The sequence below is a fragment of the Dipodomys ordii genome, unplaced genomic scaffold (genome assembly GCF_000151885.1).
Source record: "Dipodomys ordii isolate 6190 unplaced genomic scaffold, Dord_2.0 Scaffold10, whole genome shotgun sequence".
NCBI lineage: Eukaryota > Metazoa > Chordata > Mammalia > Rodentia > Heteromyidae > Dipodomys > Dipodomys ordii.
In genome coordinates this window covers 10,258,519-10,272,342 of record NW_012267226.1, presented here as the reverse complement: position 1 = coordinate 10,272,342, position 13,824 = coordinate 10,258,519, and the positions used below count along the sequence as shown (strand labels likewise).

The window sequence follows — 13,824 nt, the reverse complement described above, 5'->3', positions numbered from 1 at the left end:
TTTTTTCTTTTTGCTTATGTGGTGCTGAGGAATCGAACCCAGGACCTCAGGCATGCAAGGCAAGCGCTCTACCACTGAGCCACCTTCCCAGCCCCTTAGGTTTTTTTCTTTAGGTAAGATCTTGAGCTTTTGCCCCAAAATTTGATCCTCCTTATGTCCACCTCCTTAGTAGCTGGGATTATATATATAGGCCACTACCCTTAGAGCTAGACTAGTATTTTTAATGACTGTATGGTATTTGGGTTTGAATACAGTGCCTCAAGCTTGCTAGTCTGGCACTACCACTGAGCCACTTGGTTTGTTTGTTTGGTTTGGTTTCTTTTCCCCTGATTATTTTTTTTAATTTATTTTATTTTATTTGTGAACATACTGTACAGAGGGGTTACAATTACATGGGCAGGATAACGCGTACATTTCTTACCAAGCATTGCAGCCTCCTCCTTTGTTTATCCTTCACATCCCTTCCCAGCCTCCCTCCTCCCCCCCCAGTCCCAATCCTTCTTCCCCCCCTCTCCCCCCCCACAGACATTGTAAAGCTCGTTATGGACATGACAACTTGTACTTCTTCTCATTGTTGCAACAGGTCCACCTGTATCCTTAAACGACTTGTTTTTCCCCATCTCCTCCACAAGTTATACTGACATCAAATATAGTGAAAACATCCCCTGATTATTTTTAAGATAGTGTCTCGTTTCCTTCTGGGCAGCCTTGACCGAGCCTACATTAGGCTTCCCATAGTTGCTGGCATCACAGGGATGCACAACCTGGTCCAGCTTCCCTCTGCTGAAATGGGAGTTTCACAGCCTTTTCTGCCCAGGCAGGCCTGGAACCATGACCCTCCTACTCTCAGCCTTCCACATAATTTAGGATAACAAGTGTGTACCACTGTGTTGAGCTATAGTTTTAAGAAAGGGGTCGCACTAACTTTTCTGTCCAGGCTGGCCTCAAACCATGATTCTCCTATGCTCAGCCTCACAAGTAGCTAGAATTACATGTGTGAGCTACCAGTACTCAGCTTAATGCTTGATTCTTTTTTTTTTTTTTGAAACATGGTGAATGATTTATTGTAATACAATAACCTTAAATAACATATTTACAAATGTTATTTGAAGCAAAATAGTATGGAAAAATAATACGGAATCTTGTAATTGCTAAAGATAATTATTTTTTTGGGGGGTCCGGTCATGGGGCCTGAACTCTGGGCCTGGGCGCTGTCCCTCAGCTCTTCCACTGAAGGCTAGTGCTCTACCACTTGAGCCACAGTGCCACTTCCGGCTTTTTTCTTTTTAATGCTTGATTCTTTAAGCTGCCCACTTCTATGTGGTAGAGGAATCTAACTGCAGTAACCTCTCTGTAATTCTGCTGAATCTATACACTGAAAAATACCTTCCATTCCACTCTTGAAATCCTTCCACTTGTACATAACTAAACCTAGGACACTGCATCACTTAAGTTTTTTGGGGGGACACTGCATCACTTAAATACTCCCTCTGTAACAAGTAATTTCGTAAAGATACATTTGGGGCTTTTCGTTTGCTCCATCTATGCTGAGTGCCCTGATTATTTCTCTGGTAACTGTCAATAATAAGATTGGAAAGCCAGTTTAATCACTAACCCAGTGACCCACGCCTGTAATCCTAGATACTCAGGAGGTTGAGACCTGGAGGGTAGTGGTCCAAACACCTCCCGTTCATTAAGTGGTAGAGCACCAGCTGAGCAAGCAAGCTAAGTTAAAGAGTGCAAGGCCCAGAGTTCAACCCTGGTATACAGGAAGGAAAAAAGGGAAGGAAGAAGGGAGAGAGGTAGTTTAAATGCTTACTTTTTCAGGACTTGATAGCATTTGAAATAATTTTACTTGAAGATCTCCCTCTGATCCTCTCTTTTGCCTCTTCAGATGAAATCTGTTAACATAGCTTTTAGTGCTTTTGTTCTATGTGTCATTGTTTTAGAATTGACTTTTGGGAGGAGGGGGGTTTAAATCAAGAGCCTTACACTTAGCAGTTAGGCATTCTACCACTCTAGCTATGCTTCCATGCTTCCAGCCCACAGATTTCTTTTTTTCTTTTTGATTGTGAAAATACAGAGGGGTTACAATTACATGGGCAAGATGAGTACATTTCTTATCAAGCATTGTGTAGCCTCCTCCTTTGTTTCCCCTTCCCATCCCTTCCCATCCTCCCCCCCGTCCCCCCACCTAAACCTCCCCCGCAAGGTTCTTTTTTATTTTTTTGGGTCCGGTTGTGGGGCCTGAACTCTGGGCCTGGGTGCTGTCCCTCAGCTCTTCAGCTCAAGGCTAGTGCTCTACCACTTGAGCCACAGCACCACTTCCGGCTTTTTTACTTTTTGCTTATGTGGTGCTGGGGAATTGAACCCAGGGCCTTGAGCATGCAAGGCAAGCACTCTACCACTGAGCCACCTTCCCAGCCCCATGAGAAAAGATTTCTTAAACTCTATTTTTCTTTTCTAGGTTTACTTCTTATTCAAAACCAAAACAAAACAAAATTAATGCCAATCAAGGCACATTGAAATAAGAAATTGAGAAAGTAACTTTGGTCAGGTGCAGTGACTCATGCCTGTAATCCATTAGTCCAGCTGAGCAACCTGTTTTGAGGCCAGCCCAAACCAAAAGCTAGTAAGATGATCTATCAACAAATGAGCCAAGCATGGGGTTTCATGCCTATAATCTCAGCAATGTGAGAGGCCTAACTGAAAGGTAAACTAAAGCAAAAAGGGGTGGAGATGTGGCTCCAGTGTAGAGCTCTTGTCTAGGAAGAAAACAAGGCCCCAAGTTTAAACTGGCTAGGCCAAAAAAAGTGGTTTGTTTTTACATGTTTAAGGATATTCTGCCGTATTCAGTGATGACACTAAAAACAAGATTTTAAAAATTCAGGGACAAATCTTAAATTGTTTAAGATCACTATTCCCCATCTCTAAAATGGGGATACTTTCTAGTTTCCTCTCTGCTGGGATGTAAAAGCCATTGTACTGCACCTCCTCTTCAGCGATGGGCACATCACTCTTAATTTTCCTAAAACTGGAACTCTTAGTGAAGCCTTACTTGTGCAGTCCATCTGCTGAGCTTCTGTCGGGCTTAGCATCAGTTTTCTAGGTTGGGTGTTGTTTGTGTTGTCCTATATGCTTTTTAACTAGCACCATGAGCTGAGAATCCATTGTACATCTGGAGTCTTGAACATAGGTGGGAATAAATATAATTATTTCTTGGTTGGTAAACAAGAGCCTTATCATCATAAAGTTGGATAACACTAGTATAATGGCAATTTTTATCATTTTTGTTTTGATTCAGGAATGTATTAAGAACTTTAAACACTTCTGAATATTGACATTTATAAATAAATTTTAAGGGGTGACTTTGAGACAAACAAAACCCATTCTTTCTCCCACTTAACTGGGTCTCACTTGTGTAGAATTCCAGCTTATATACCTTTTTTTGTTGTGCCAGTCCTAGGGCTTGCACTAAGGGCCTGGGCATTATCCCTAAGCTTTACTCAAGGTTAGCAATCTTATCTCTTGGGTCATAGCTCCACTAACAGTTTTTTGGTGGTTAACTTGTAGTCTAGCGGACTTTCCTGCATGGGGCTGTCTTTAAACCATGATACTCAGATCTCAGCCTCCTGAGTACCTAGGGATTACAGGAATCCAGCTGGACTTTTTTTTTAAGACAGACAGTCCAGGAGTTGGCAAACACTGGCTCATGAGCCAACCTATAACAATTGCATTTCAGAAACATTTACATACACACCTCTGCACTTAAGACTTACACACCCTGTACCTACACCTATCAATTAGGTACATGCACACCTAGCACTAAACAGTTTATCTGACTGTTAACTGACAGAATTTGATATTTTTAAATTCTCTTAGGAAACAGACACTCCAAAGCTCTTCATGAGGACTCAAGATGAGTAGTGATTATTTCATTGCCAGGGAAAGGAGTAACACCACAAACATGATACTTGCCACAGGTTTTAATGAATTTGAACATAAGGCACACATAAAAATAATGAATTTGAACATAAGTGCCCACATATAAATAATTTGCGATGACTTTTTTCTTCCATCTCTTAATACTTTTGGACTGTGACAATACAATGTTTTAAGTCTTGTCATGTCAGAATTTCCTTTATCAGGCCTTACTTTTACTTAAAAAAGTGATCAGAATCCCTAAGACTTCTTGCAATGAAACTTTTTGTATGTACTTTCTATCTACATACATGATTAACTTATGTTTTTAATTTCTGCATCAACACAGACTCTCTTTGTTGGTTTCTCCAAAATAGTATTCTCTTCCTCTAGTTTGTCATTACAGTCTCTTCTGGTTTTTGTTTCATCCTTATGGAGTAAATGTGGGTACTCAATGCGTCCTCTACGTACAAAATGCTGGATCCGGGATTCCAATCCTTGGCATTTAGGACGATCCATGAGGGGCCTGTACGTGCGCATTTTTATTCCTTCTATGAAGGCACTGGTCTGCTTTATGATAGGGGGCTTGGTGTCTTTCCATTCTGTTGCATCATCCATACCTGGTCCTGTCCCACAGGGCAAGGTAACAGAGTCCAGTCCTTGTAGCATGCTATACAGCATGTGGGTCTTAACTGCGTGACTGGCCCAGAGTTGTTGTAGATGGGTAACATTGAATTCCTGAACCTCCTGATCATAGATCCAATGGATATTTTCAAACTTACAGTCGTACAAGACTAGAGGAAATTCCACAGCCATACTAGAAAGAGAAGAAGTATGAGAATACATAGCAGCAGTCTATTGGTTCTTTTAAAAACTGGTGTAAACTGGGTAAAAAGGGGCTTTGGTGGGAGAAGTCACCACTGTCTGCTAAGAAAATAACTGCTAAGAAGATAATTTTAACCTGGAACAACTTTATTACTATTTCACATACATACACCCTTTATGGGCCAATTTTATCCATATTAGGTAACAAGTCATCAGGAGGTATACTGCTACGACCCTATGATGCTGCACAATTTTAAATGGTAGCATTTATCCAAATGTTTATGGCATTTTTCACAGCTTTGTGGTAAATTAATGGTATCTACCTGACCTCAGCTTGTTCTCAGAAGAAAAAAATTGATTTTCTGCCTTTTCTGTTTCAGCAGCTTGGACTACTGAGTGAAACAAGATGAGGTTCAACAAGAATAGTTTCAATACTCATGTTTTAACTTTTTTTTTTTTTTTTTCTGCCCAGTTGTGGGGCCTGAACTCTGGGCCTGGGCACTGTCCCTCAGCTTTTCACCTCAAGGCTAGCGCTCTACCACATGAGCCACAGTGCCACTTCCAGTTTTTTTCTTTTTGCTTATGTGGTGCTGAGGAATCGAACCCAGGGCCTCTTGCATGCAAGGCAAGCGCTCTACCACTGAGCCACCTTCCCAGCCCTCATGTTTTAATTTTACCAGAACTTAATTACCTGGCAACATAAATTCAGAAAAAGGAAAAGATGGTGTAATAACATGCTTTTACAAAAACTAAGAAGCCTACACATGTTGTATCACTATCGGGCTTAGAACAGTGAGAAAATTAGAAGCCATCAGTCACATGTTAACATTTTGCAAATTAAAAGTTCCATGCGGCAGAATCAGTGACTTAAGTTATCTAGACGGACTATAGTTTAGTTTTTTTGTTGTTGTTTTTTATGGTTTAGTTTGGTTTGGTTTAGCTTACCTGTATTGAGGTTTCTGGGGATTTTTCTCTATGTTCAGCAATTCATCAATAACTTCTGGCTTCTCCATTCCTTGGCCAATCAGAAAGAGGACAGCCATCATACAGCGAACTTGATGATACAGGAATGCCTGACCAGTCACTTCAAACTGGCATAACTGGAAAGGTTCTTGCCACTTCTCCTCACTCAGGCTCTGGCCCACTATCTGCACCTGAGCAGACAGAATCGTCCTCTGGAAATTAATCACTCCATTGGCCACATCCATTTTACACAAGTTCCTGAAATCATGGGTGCCAACATACTTCTGAGCTGCACAATTCATGGCTATAATATCTAAATCAGCACGAGGGAAGAAATATCGGTATGTCCGTTCTAGACAGCTGAACCTAGCACTGAAGCTAGGTTCTACAGGGGCCCAGGCCAGTACACGGATGTCCCGAGGGAGTACTCGATTGAGAATGTGGGTGTAGCGGATCTCTTTTGCAGGATCATTGGTTTCATTGTTTAAATGAACAGCTTCTGTATCCTTGCCCCTTGGAAACTGAGAACGTAGGTCAAGAGAAATAACCTGTGGAATCAGAGAAAAACACTGATTATCTCAGCATTCAGTATGGCCGCCTAGATGTACTGGTATAGGATAGCTTGCTTTGAGAAAGTTTCCTGGTCCTTACCTGGCCGAAGGCACTAACTCCTTTATCTGTGCGACCACACCGGTGATAGTTGGAGGTCTGTCTGTTTTCTACTAATCGCGTCTTGGTTAAGGCCTCAAATAGTTTCTCTTCAATGGTATTGTTTGTGTTTTCCTGACTAGCAAAGCCCTGGTACCCCCAGCCCAGATAGGCTATTCTTAGGGCTACATGTCTTCGGCCATGTGCACTGAAGTCAAATGTACGCTTACTCTTTCCAGATCCTAAAGAATTTTCTTTAATGTGTGAGTCTCCGATGTTGTTGGCCTGGTCTTTCTTAAGTCTTTGTACTTCCTGCTCCAGTTCTTGTATTCTTTTTAGAAGTTTCTCAACCTGGTTTCTGTCTGTGTCATTCTCAGCCATGATAGAACAACCCCGAGAATAATTAATCATAGAGGTCCACCCTACCTGAAAAGAGAACAGAAGAATACATTTCAGTATGCATTTCTTTAGTGTTGTATCCTTATATTCAAGTAGCTTCTAATCTTTATTGATGCCCAGAGTATTTGCTTATTCTAGAAACAAGCACTAAAGTGTGGGATGATCATCCAGACATTATTCTTTTACATTATATGTAGCCAGTTCACAGGAGAGAAGGAAAAATATTCACCTATTGTTGATAAGGGTTTTTTTTAAATTTACTTTTAAAAATTAGATAAAATATCTAGATTTCATTTCTCTATATTAACCAAGATGATCCTTTTTCCCCCTGTAACATTTCCTTCTGAATTTTCATATCCATCTAATTTTTCTAATAATAGTTATTTTTATGGGCTTCTTAGAACTATTACTGAGTTTCTGTTCTTTTCCAGTGTTCCAGATAATTAAGTGGCTCATATTACATTATCCAATATTTTATTGTTTCAGAGGTGGCACAACAGAAGTTGCCTAATTGAAGAAATATTATCAATGATTATACTTTACATTGGAAGTAGAACCTGGCTGGAGACAAGCTGTACTTAAAGAAGTTTTGATGACAGAAAAAAGGTAACCATGTATTACTGAACTTGTAAAGCCAAATTTGTTTCTTAAATTATCTTTGCAGCTGTACAAAAGTTACCATTCAAAAAATTAGTCTACAAGTACAATGCATTTTGATCTGTCACCTCTTGCATCATCCTCCCTCATCCCCCCACACCTCCCCCTCCCCCTTTAAAGCCAAATTTAATGTTTTGATAAAAGATTTCTGTACTTCTAACAGTTCCAAGAGTCAGTCTAATGATGTAATTTGGATATTGATGTTAAAATTCCTGGTATATTTCAATAATCGAGGAGTAACCATACAACATCCTTAAGAGTGGAACAGTCCTAGATAACCTGTAACTGATGGTTACTTAGTTACAGAAGATCATCTCCACAACTGTTGTAAAGCAAGGTCATCTGTGTCTAGGTAGGTCATTTAGGTTATTGCCCTTTGAGTTTGTGTGTTTATGTTGAGTAGACTATTTAAATGTACTACTGGAAGAAAACAGAGTAATTTTTTCTTGTGGAAGCATATTTCTATGGAAAGCACTCTAAAAATCTGGAATCCCTTTCAAAATGTGGCTTAACCTGAAAAGAAAAACTCCTGCCACCAAAAAAAATTTTTTTTCAAAATTAAACACATAGCTCATTGGTAGAGTGCCTGCCTAGCATGCACTATTCAAAGAAAAAAAAAAGGTAACAGAATGAGAAGTAAAATGAGTGGCAAAGGGCTTTAATATGTATTTATGAATATATAATCTGTTTTAACAAAAGGGTAATAAGACAAAGTCCAGCAATCTCTGGGGTAAATGGACAAAGACCAACCATTTTCTAAAGGCTTACTGAAGTTATATAAAAGTATATGAGAACTTGGATGGAATTGGCAGCAAGGATGAGAGTTTGATGTAAAACCACTGTGTGGCCAGGAATCAGGACATCACCCCTGTAATTATAGCTACTTAGGAGGCTGAGATATGAGGAAGTAGTTCAAAGCCAGCCTAGGCAGGAAAAGCCCATGAGATCCGTATCTCCAAAATTAACCAACAGAAAGCCAGAAGTGGGACACAGCTCAGAACCTGAGTTCAAACCAAAGAACCAGCACACCCATTTAAGAAAAAAAAATGAAGAGAGGGAATGGAGAAGCGAGTGCTGTTAGTAGACTGTAGGTTCTATTCCTTAGAGGTAAGTACATTGGCAATAGTTGTCAAAACTGAGCACACATCTTTTGACCCATCCTCACAATGTGCTTGCACAAGTATGTTAAAATTTACAAGCTGTTTTAAGTTTTTAATAAGTGATTGTAAACGTAAATGCTGTTAATAAGGGACTGACTTAAAATTTTTGATACAGGTATTGGAATTCAGTGCAACTTTAAAATGATCCTGAGGGGCTAGAAAGGTGGTGTACAGTGGTGGAGTACTTGCCTTACATGTATGAGGCCCCTAGGTTCAATTCCTCAGCGCCACTTAAGCAGAAAAAGCCAGAAGTGGCGCTGTGGCTCAAGTGGTAGAGCACTAGCATTGAGCTGAAGAGCTCAGGGACAGCACCCAGGCTCAAGTTCAGGCCCACTACCGACAAAAAAAAAAAAAAAAATCCTGTGCCAATATATTTGGAAGCCAGCTGATACAGCTGTAGCTGTGAACTGAAAACATTTTAGAGTTCAGAGTTTTGTGCTGCTTTCCTTTATAGCAGGAATGGGTATGTTTGGCCCATGGCCATATAAAGACTGAGAAATCATTTGGTACATGACTAGACAGACATGTATGCTTCTCCAACACTTCTAGTCATCTGTCCAGCTTTCTGCCTCTGCAGAATGATGTTATTAATGCTCAAATGGCCTTCATGCTTTTAGTATAAAAATGTATATATGAACATGAAAAATTCTAGAGACACCCTAAGTGCAACGTAGTCATGAAGTCCTTGCTTTAAGTTACATGCATATGCTGGATTTTTAATTTTAAAAGAAAAATAGCAGGCAGCAGATATTCAGCTCTAGGCATGAAACTAACACTGGGTATTTGGCTGTTTGATTTGGGTACTAAAAGTTATTTCTATGGCAGGGTAACTAGAATGAATAGATTTAGCAACTAGGAATATATTAAAATTAATGATGCACAGAAAGGGAAATATGCATGTATACATCTGTGTGTGAGTATAAGCATAATACTGCCTTTTTTGATGGTTCTTCAGGTTAAGTCATTCTGAAGCCCAAGTGCCTGAGTCAAAATTTCAGCTCTCTTAGTTACTGGCTGTGTAACTTCAGGCAAGTTATTTAGCTCCCTGATGCATTATTTTACTCAAGATCTCATCCTACAATTGTGACCACACAGAGTAACGCCAGGTACATATAGTACCTTCTAAGCACCTGTTGCATAATGTACCCTAAGCATTATGCCCTACAGCACATGTTCTCAAGTTTTTATGTCATAACCTACCTTTCTAGAGCTACTAAATGTGGCAAAGCAATAGGAAGTGGGAATGAGCAAGAAGATAATGAAGATGAAAGCAATTAATGGATTGATTGCCTGGAGCTCATCAGTGCCCTACCAACAACTCCCACACTATCCTGTTAGTCTTTATCTGTTAAGATTACTGGGTTTGGGGGCTGGGACTGGGAAGGTGGCTCAGTGGTAGAGCGCTTGCCTTGCATGCAAGAGGCCCTGGGTTCGATTCCTCAGCACCACATAAGCAAAAAGAAAAAAGCCAGAAGTGGCGCTGTGGCTCAAGTGGTAGAGCACTAGCCTTGAGCTGAAGAGCTGAGGGACAGCGTCCAGGCCCAGAGTTCAGGCCCCACGACCGGACCCAAAAAAAAAAAAATTACTGGGTTTATAGTACACTGGCCTTTCTTTTTCAGTATGACTCCTTAAAATTGAGATGAGAATGAGCAATTTGTAAAATGGAAATGTGTCAGAAAACTGATAAGTATTCTATCTTACAGGCAGACCTACAGTGTAAAGAAAGCAATGGAGCAACTCATGGGACCTGATGGACAAAAATGGACTGATATGGACCCAGAAGAACGAATGTTAGCAGCTGCTACAGCTTTTACCAATATCTGTGCAGGGCAGGGTGAGGGAGATATTGGGAGAGATGCCCAGTCTATCCAGTATGATCCTTACAGTAAAGCTTCAGTAACTTCAGGAAAGAGACCTGCTTTTCCTGTGCAATCACAGTACCAACACACAGAAAGTGAGGTCACTTCGGACACAGTCTCAGAGGCCTCTCAAAGGCTCCGAAAGCCAGTGATGAAGAGAAAGGTGCTACGTAGAAAACCAGGAGGGGAGGTCCAAGTGACAGATGAGTCGATTGTCAGTGAGACAGAAAGTGATTCTGTGCCAGCCAGCAGCATAGAAAGTGATCTGAATCTCTGGGACTTAAGACAAAGGTTGATGAATCTGCAATTTCAAGAAGACAGGGAATCTGAAGATAGTACTTCACAAAAACTTAATCTACCAGATGAAGATGAAGGAATTACCCAGGAACAGTTGCTTTGCTATTTACAAAGAGCAGGAATGAGCCCACCAGTTTATGAACAAGACCTGATGGTTGCCAGCAGACCTAAGTCTTTTATTCTCCCAAAGCTAGACCAGTTAAGTCGAAACCGGAACAAGATAGACCGGGTAGCCCGATATTTTGAGTACAAAAGGGACTGGGACACAATGCGGTTACCTGGTGAAGATCAAAGGAAGGAGCTACGCTGGGGTGTCAGAGAACAGATGCTTTCCAGAACGGAACCTCAGTCCAAGCCTCAACACGTATATGTTCCAAACAATTACTTAGTGCCAACTGAGAAGAAAAGATCTGCACTTCGTTGGGGTGTGCGTTGTGATCTTGCAAGTGGTGTTATACCTAAGAAACTTCCCTTCCCTCTTTTTCCTTCTTAAGTCTTTTTTACCTGTCTCTCCGTCTACAGGATTGAGTAGGATAGCCTGGTTCTTAATATCTCTTAAATTGAAAACAACAAAAAGCACAGAATTTTACATACTGGTCTTTCTTAGCTGTATTATCACATAAATATGAGACATCCCTCAGTTTCTGAATTTCCATTCTTAAATACAGCAATTGCAAGAGAATCATGCCAGAGAAAGAAAAGCCTCCCTGGTCTTTGTATTCTGTCTAGTTCATAAGTACAATTTCTATTGATAACCTTTTTACCATGGGCCAATGAGAACTGCTTTTCAGTGTGTTTTTACAGTTGGTGAGCAATGAGCTCATCTATTAAAGAATTTTAGAAGTTAATGAACTTGAGTCTTATTTCTATTAAACAGGTTCCAAAGGAAGATGATTTCAAAACAAGGGCATGACTATTCACTGCACTCACACCATGTAAATGAGCCAAGGGCAAAGAACAAAACCCTGCTTTTTACAGTCCTAAAGGACAGCCCCCATAACTAAAGCAAGTCTAGTTAACTATGTAAAATGCTTTTAAATAGATGCCCCAAAGCATTAGAAAGATTCTTACCCACATTTTGTTTGAGGATTATTTCAGTAACATATTTCCCTCTATTCTCAACCATAGTTATCACTTCTCACTTCTGGAATACCATATCTTTTATAATTCACCACAGATTTTCTTTGGAATTATGTCTTATCACTTAAAGGCTGTTCCTACACTGCATCAGAAATTTAAAATACAGGAAGGCACTGGTGGCTTAAACCTTTAATCCTAGCTACTCAGGATGCTGAGATCTGGAGGATCATAACTTGATGCTGCATCATACAGAAAAGAAACTACATCTCCAAAACAAGGAGCAAAAAGCCAGACTACAGGTATGACTCCAAATAGCAAGCAAGTAAGCTTAGTGAGTATGAGCCTAGCACCTCAGTTTGTCAAAAAACAAAACCCTTCCAAATATATCTGGCATCACAATGTATAAAAAAAACAAGAAATTAATCTAGACTAGGTAGAGATGAAATCACGAATTCTCTCCTTATAATGGAACTTCCATTTTTGCTACTTCTAATGTAGCGAAGGATATCTAAAATCTGGAGTCTTAAGAATGACAGAATAAACAGTCTGCTTGTTTAGGAAGACACGAATGGACACATGAATGATTCATCCCAACACATATATATATATAGTATTTGAGACTACATAATGCTTATTCAACTCAGTTTCACTAAGCATTTAGAACTGTATTCAGTGACACCTTATGCACAGGGCATGTTTCCAACTAAAAACTGTCCATCAATGATGTCTGTTGAGACAACAGAATTACCTAGGGAACTAATATGGGAAAAGGTAAACTTAAAGTGAAGCAAATTGGTTGCAATCCATACAGCATGATCTCAGTCATAGTAAAGTACTGGGACAAAACCCAATTCTGAGTACAAAGATAATTTTTTAAAATAGTTTAAGTGATTTTTTTATCTGAATCTCAAAAGTCCAAATTATCGAAAAATCCTGAAAAGTGAGTATCCTAACCTAACGTGCTAACAAAATTAAACCTGGGGCGAGTCCAGTCATGGAACAAACTGAAAGAACAGGAGCTCACAGCTCCTTACTCAGACCTCCTTGGCCCCCCAGTACACCTACCCTTAGCAGGGTGAAACAGGAGTTCCTAGTCATCTAACACGTGCCAGGACCGCCCCGCGAATTCTTGTGTGTGCTAAGCACACTATACAATAGCCATCACCAAGCGCTCAGAAGTTTTTTGAAGATAAAAACGGGTACCTTAAAAGGAAATCGGCAAAAATTGTATATTTTCTCGTAAGTCAATGGACTGGGAGACGTACGCCGTGGTCAATACTGAAATTGTGGCATGTGAAACAATCCCCTCTTCCCCCCTCCCCAAAGAATCGAAAACTCCACGTCCTTCCGCTACGTTTCCGGACAAACGAGTCTGACCAGTGCGGCCTGAACTCCACAGGCCCGGGGCGCCTCTAGGCTCCCACGACAGAGCCCACCGGGGCCCGGCGGGGAACTCTCTGCCTGGAGTCCCGGAAGAACCAGGCGCAACAGAAACAACACACAGGATCTACTTCCTGCAACAATCAACGTGTCGGAGGTGGGAAGGGGGACGGGGAGAGACCCGTTCAGCTGTTCATCCACCGTAACGCTCCGCAGCTGCACCCACCAAGCTCGCAGACTCCTCACACTCACCTCCCCGACCGGCCGCGCAGCCTGGCTCCGCACCGGAACCGGTTCCCTGAGCGTCCCCTGCGTGCGCGCTAGGCTTCACGGGAGATGCAGCGGGGCTTGTGGGAAATGTAGTTTCGAGGCCAGTGTCCTCTGGACCCTGTAACCCACAGCACCGGAGGTTTCCTATCGCGCCCACCTTTTCTCCACCCCCGCGACAAGCACAGTCTGGAGCCTGTGACAGTACGACAACAAAAATTTAAAGAGAAATTCTAGTTTTGCGTTAACATAGCAGGAAAGAGGTAATTTTCCAATGTCTGCTATGAGACTAAAGTTCTTGGTCTGATTTGATAACTAGCTTAATTAGATGTTCTCATTGAGAGACAAACATACTAGTAAAATGCAAA

General features: G+C 40.9%; 2 protein-coding genes across 5 annotated transcripts in view; one reads left to right on the top strand and one right to left on the bottom strand.

The window, feature by feature from the left end:
- Positions 1 to 11,577, top strand: part of Hyls1 (hydrolethalus syndrome 1) — a 13,418-nt gene extending 1,841 nt beyond the window's left edge. Inside the window, exons 2-3 of one of the 3 annotated variants that reach the window (XM_013009811.1) lie at positions 7,243 to 7,362; positions 10,277 to 11,577. In XM_013009811.1, the coding sequence (XP_012865265.1) occupies positions 7,349 to 7,362; positions 10,277 to 11,222 (960 nt within the window). In that variant the 5' untranslated portion in view covers positions 7,243 to 7,348 and the 3' untranslated portion in view covers positions 11,223 to 11,577. Of the gene's footprint in view, positions 1 to 6,804; positions 7,363 to 9,303; positions 9,680 to 10,276 lie in introns of those variants that run through there. The other 2 variants (XM_013009812.1, XM_013009813.1) reach the window with 2 other exon arrangements.
- Positions 3,972 to 13,471, bottom strand: Pus3 (pseudouridylate synthase 3). Of its 2 annotated transcripts, XM_013009809.1 has the most exons (5): positions 13,442 to 13,471; positions 12,875 to 13,012; positions 6,361 to 6,783; positions 5,692 to 6,257; positions 3,972 to 4,738 (listed from the first exon to the last, which is right to left on the bottom strand). In XM_013009809.1, the coding sequence occupies exons 2-5, from the start codon at positions 12,905 to 12,907 to the stop codon at positions 4,237 to 4,239; spliced, it is 1,524 nt and encodes a 507-aa protein (XP_012865263.1). In that variant the 5' UTR covers positions 12,908 to 13,012; positions 13,442 to 13,471; the 3' UTR covers positions 3,972 to 4,236. The 2 variants fall into 2 exon arrangements, with proteins under 2 accessions (XP_012865263.1, XP_012865264.1); XM_013009810.1 differs by lacking the exon at positions 12,875 to 13,012.
- Between the last annotated feature and the right edge of the window lie 353 nt (positions 13,472 to 13,824).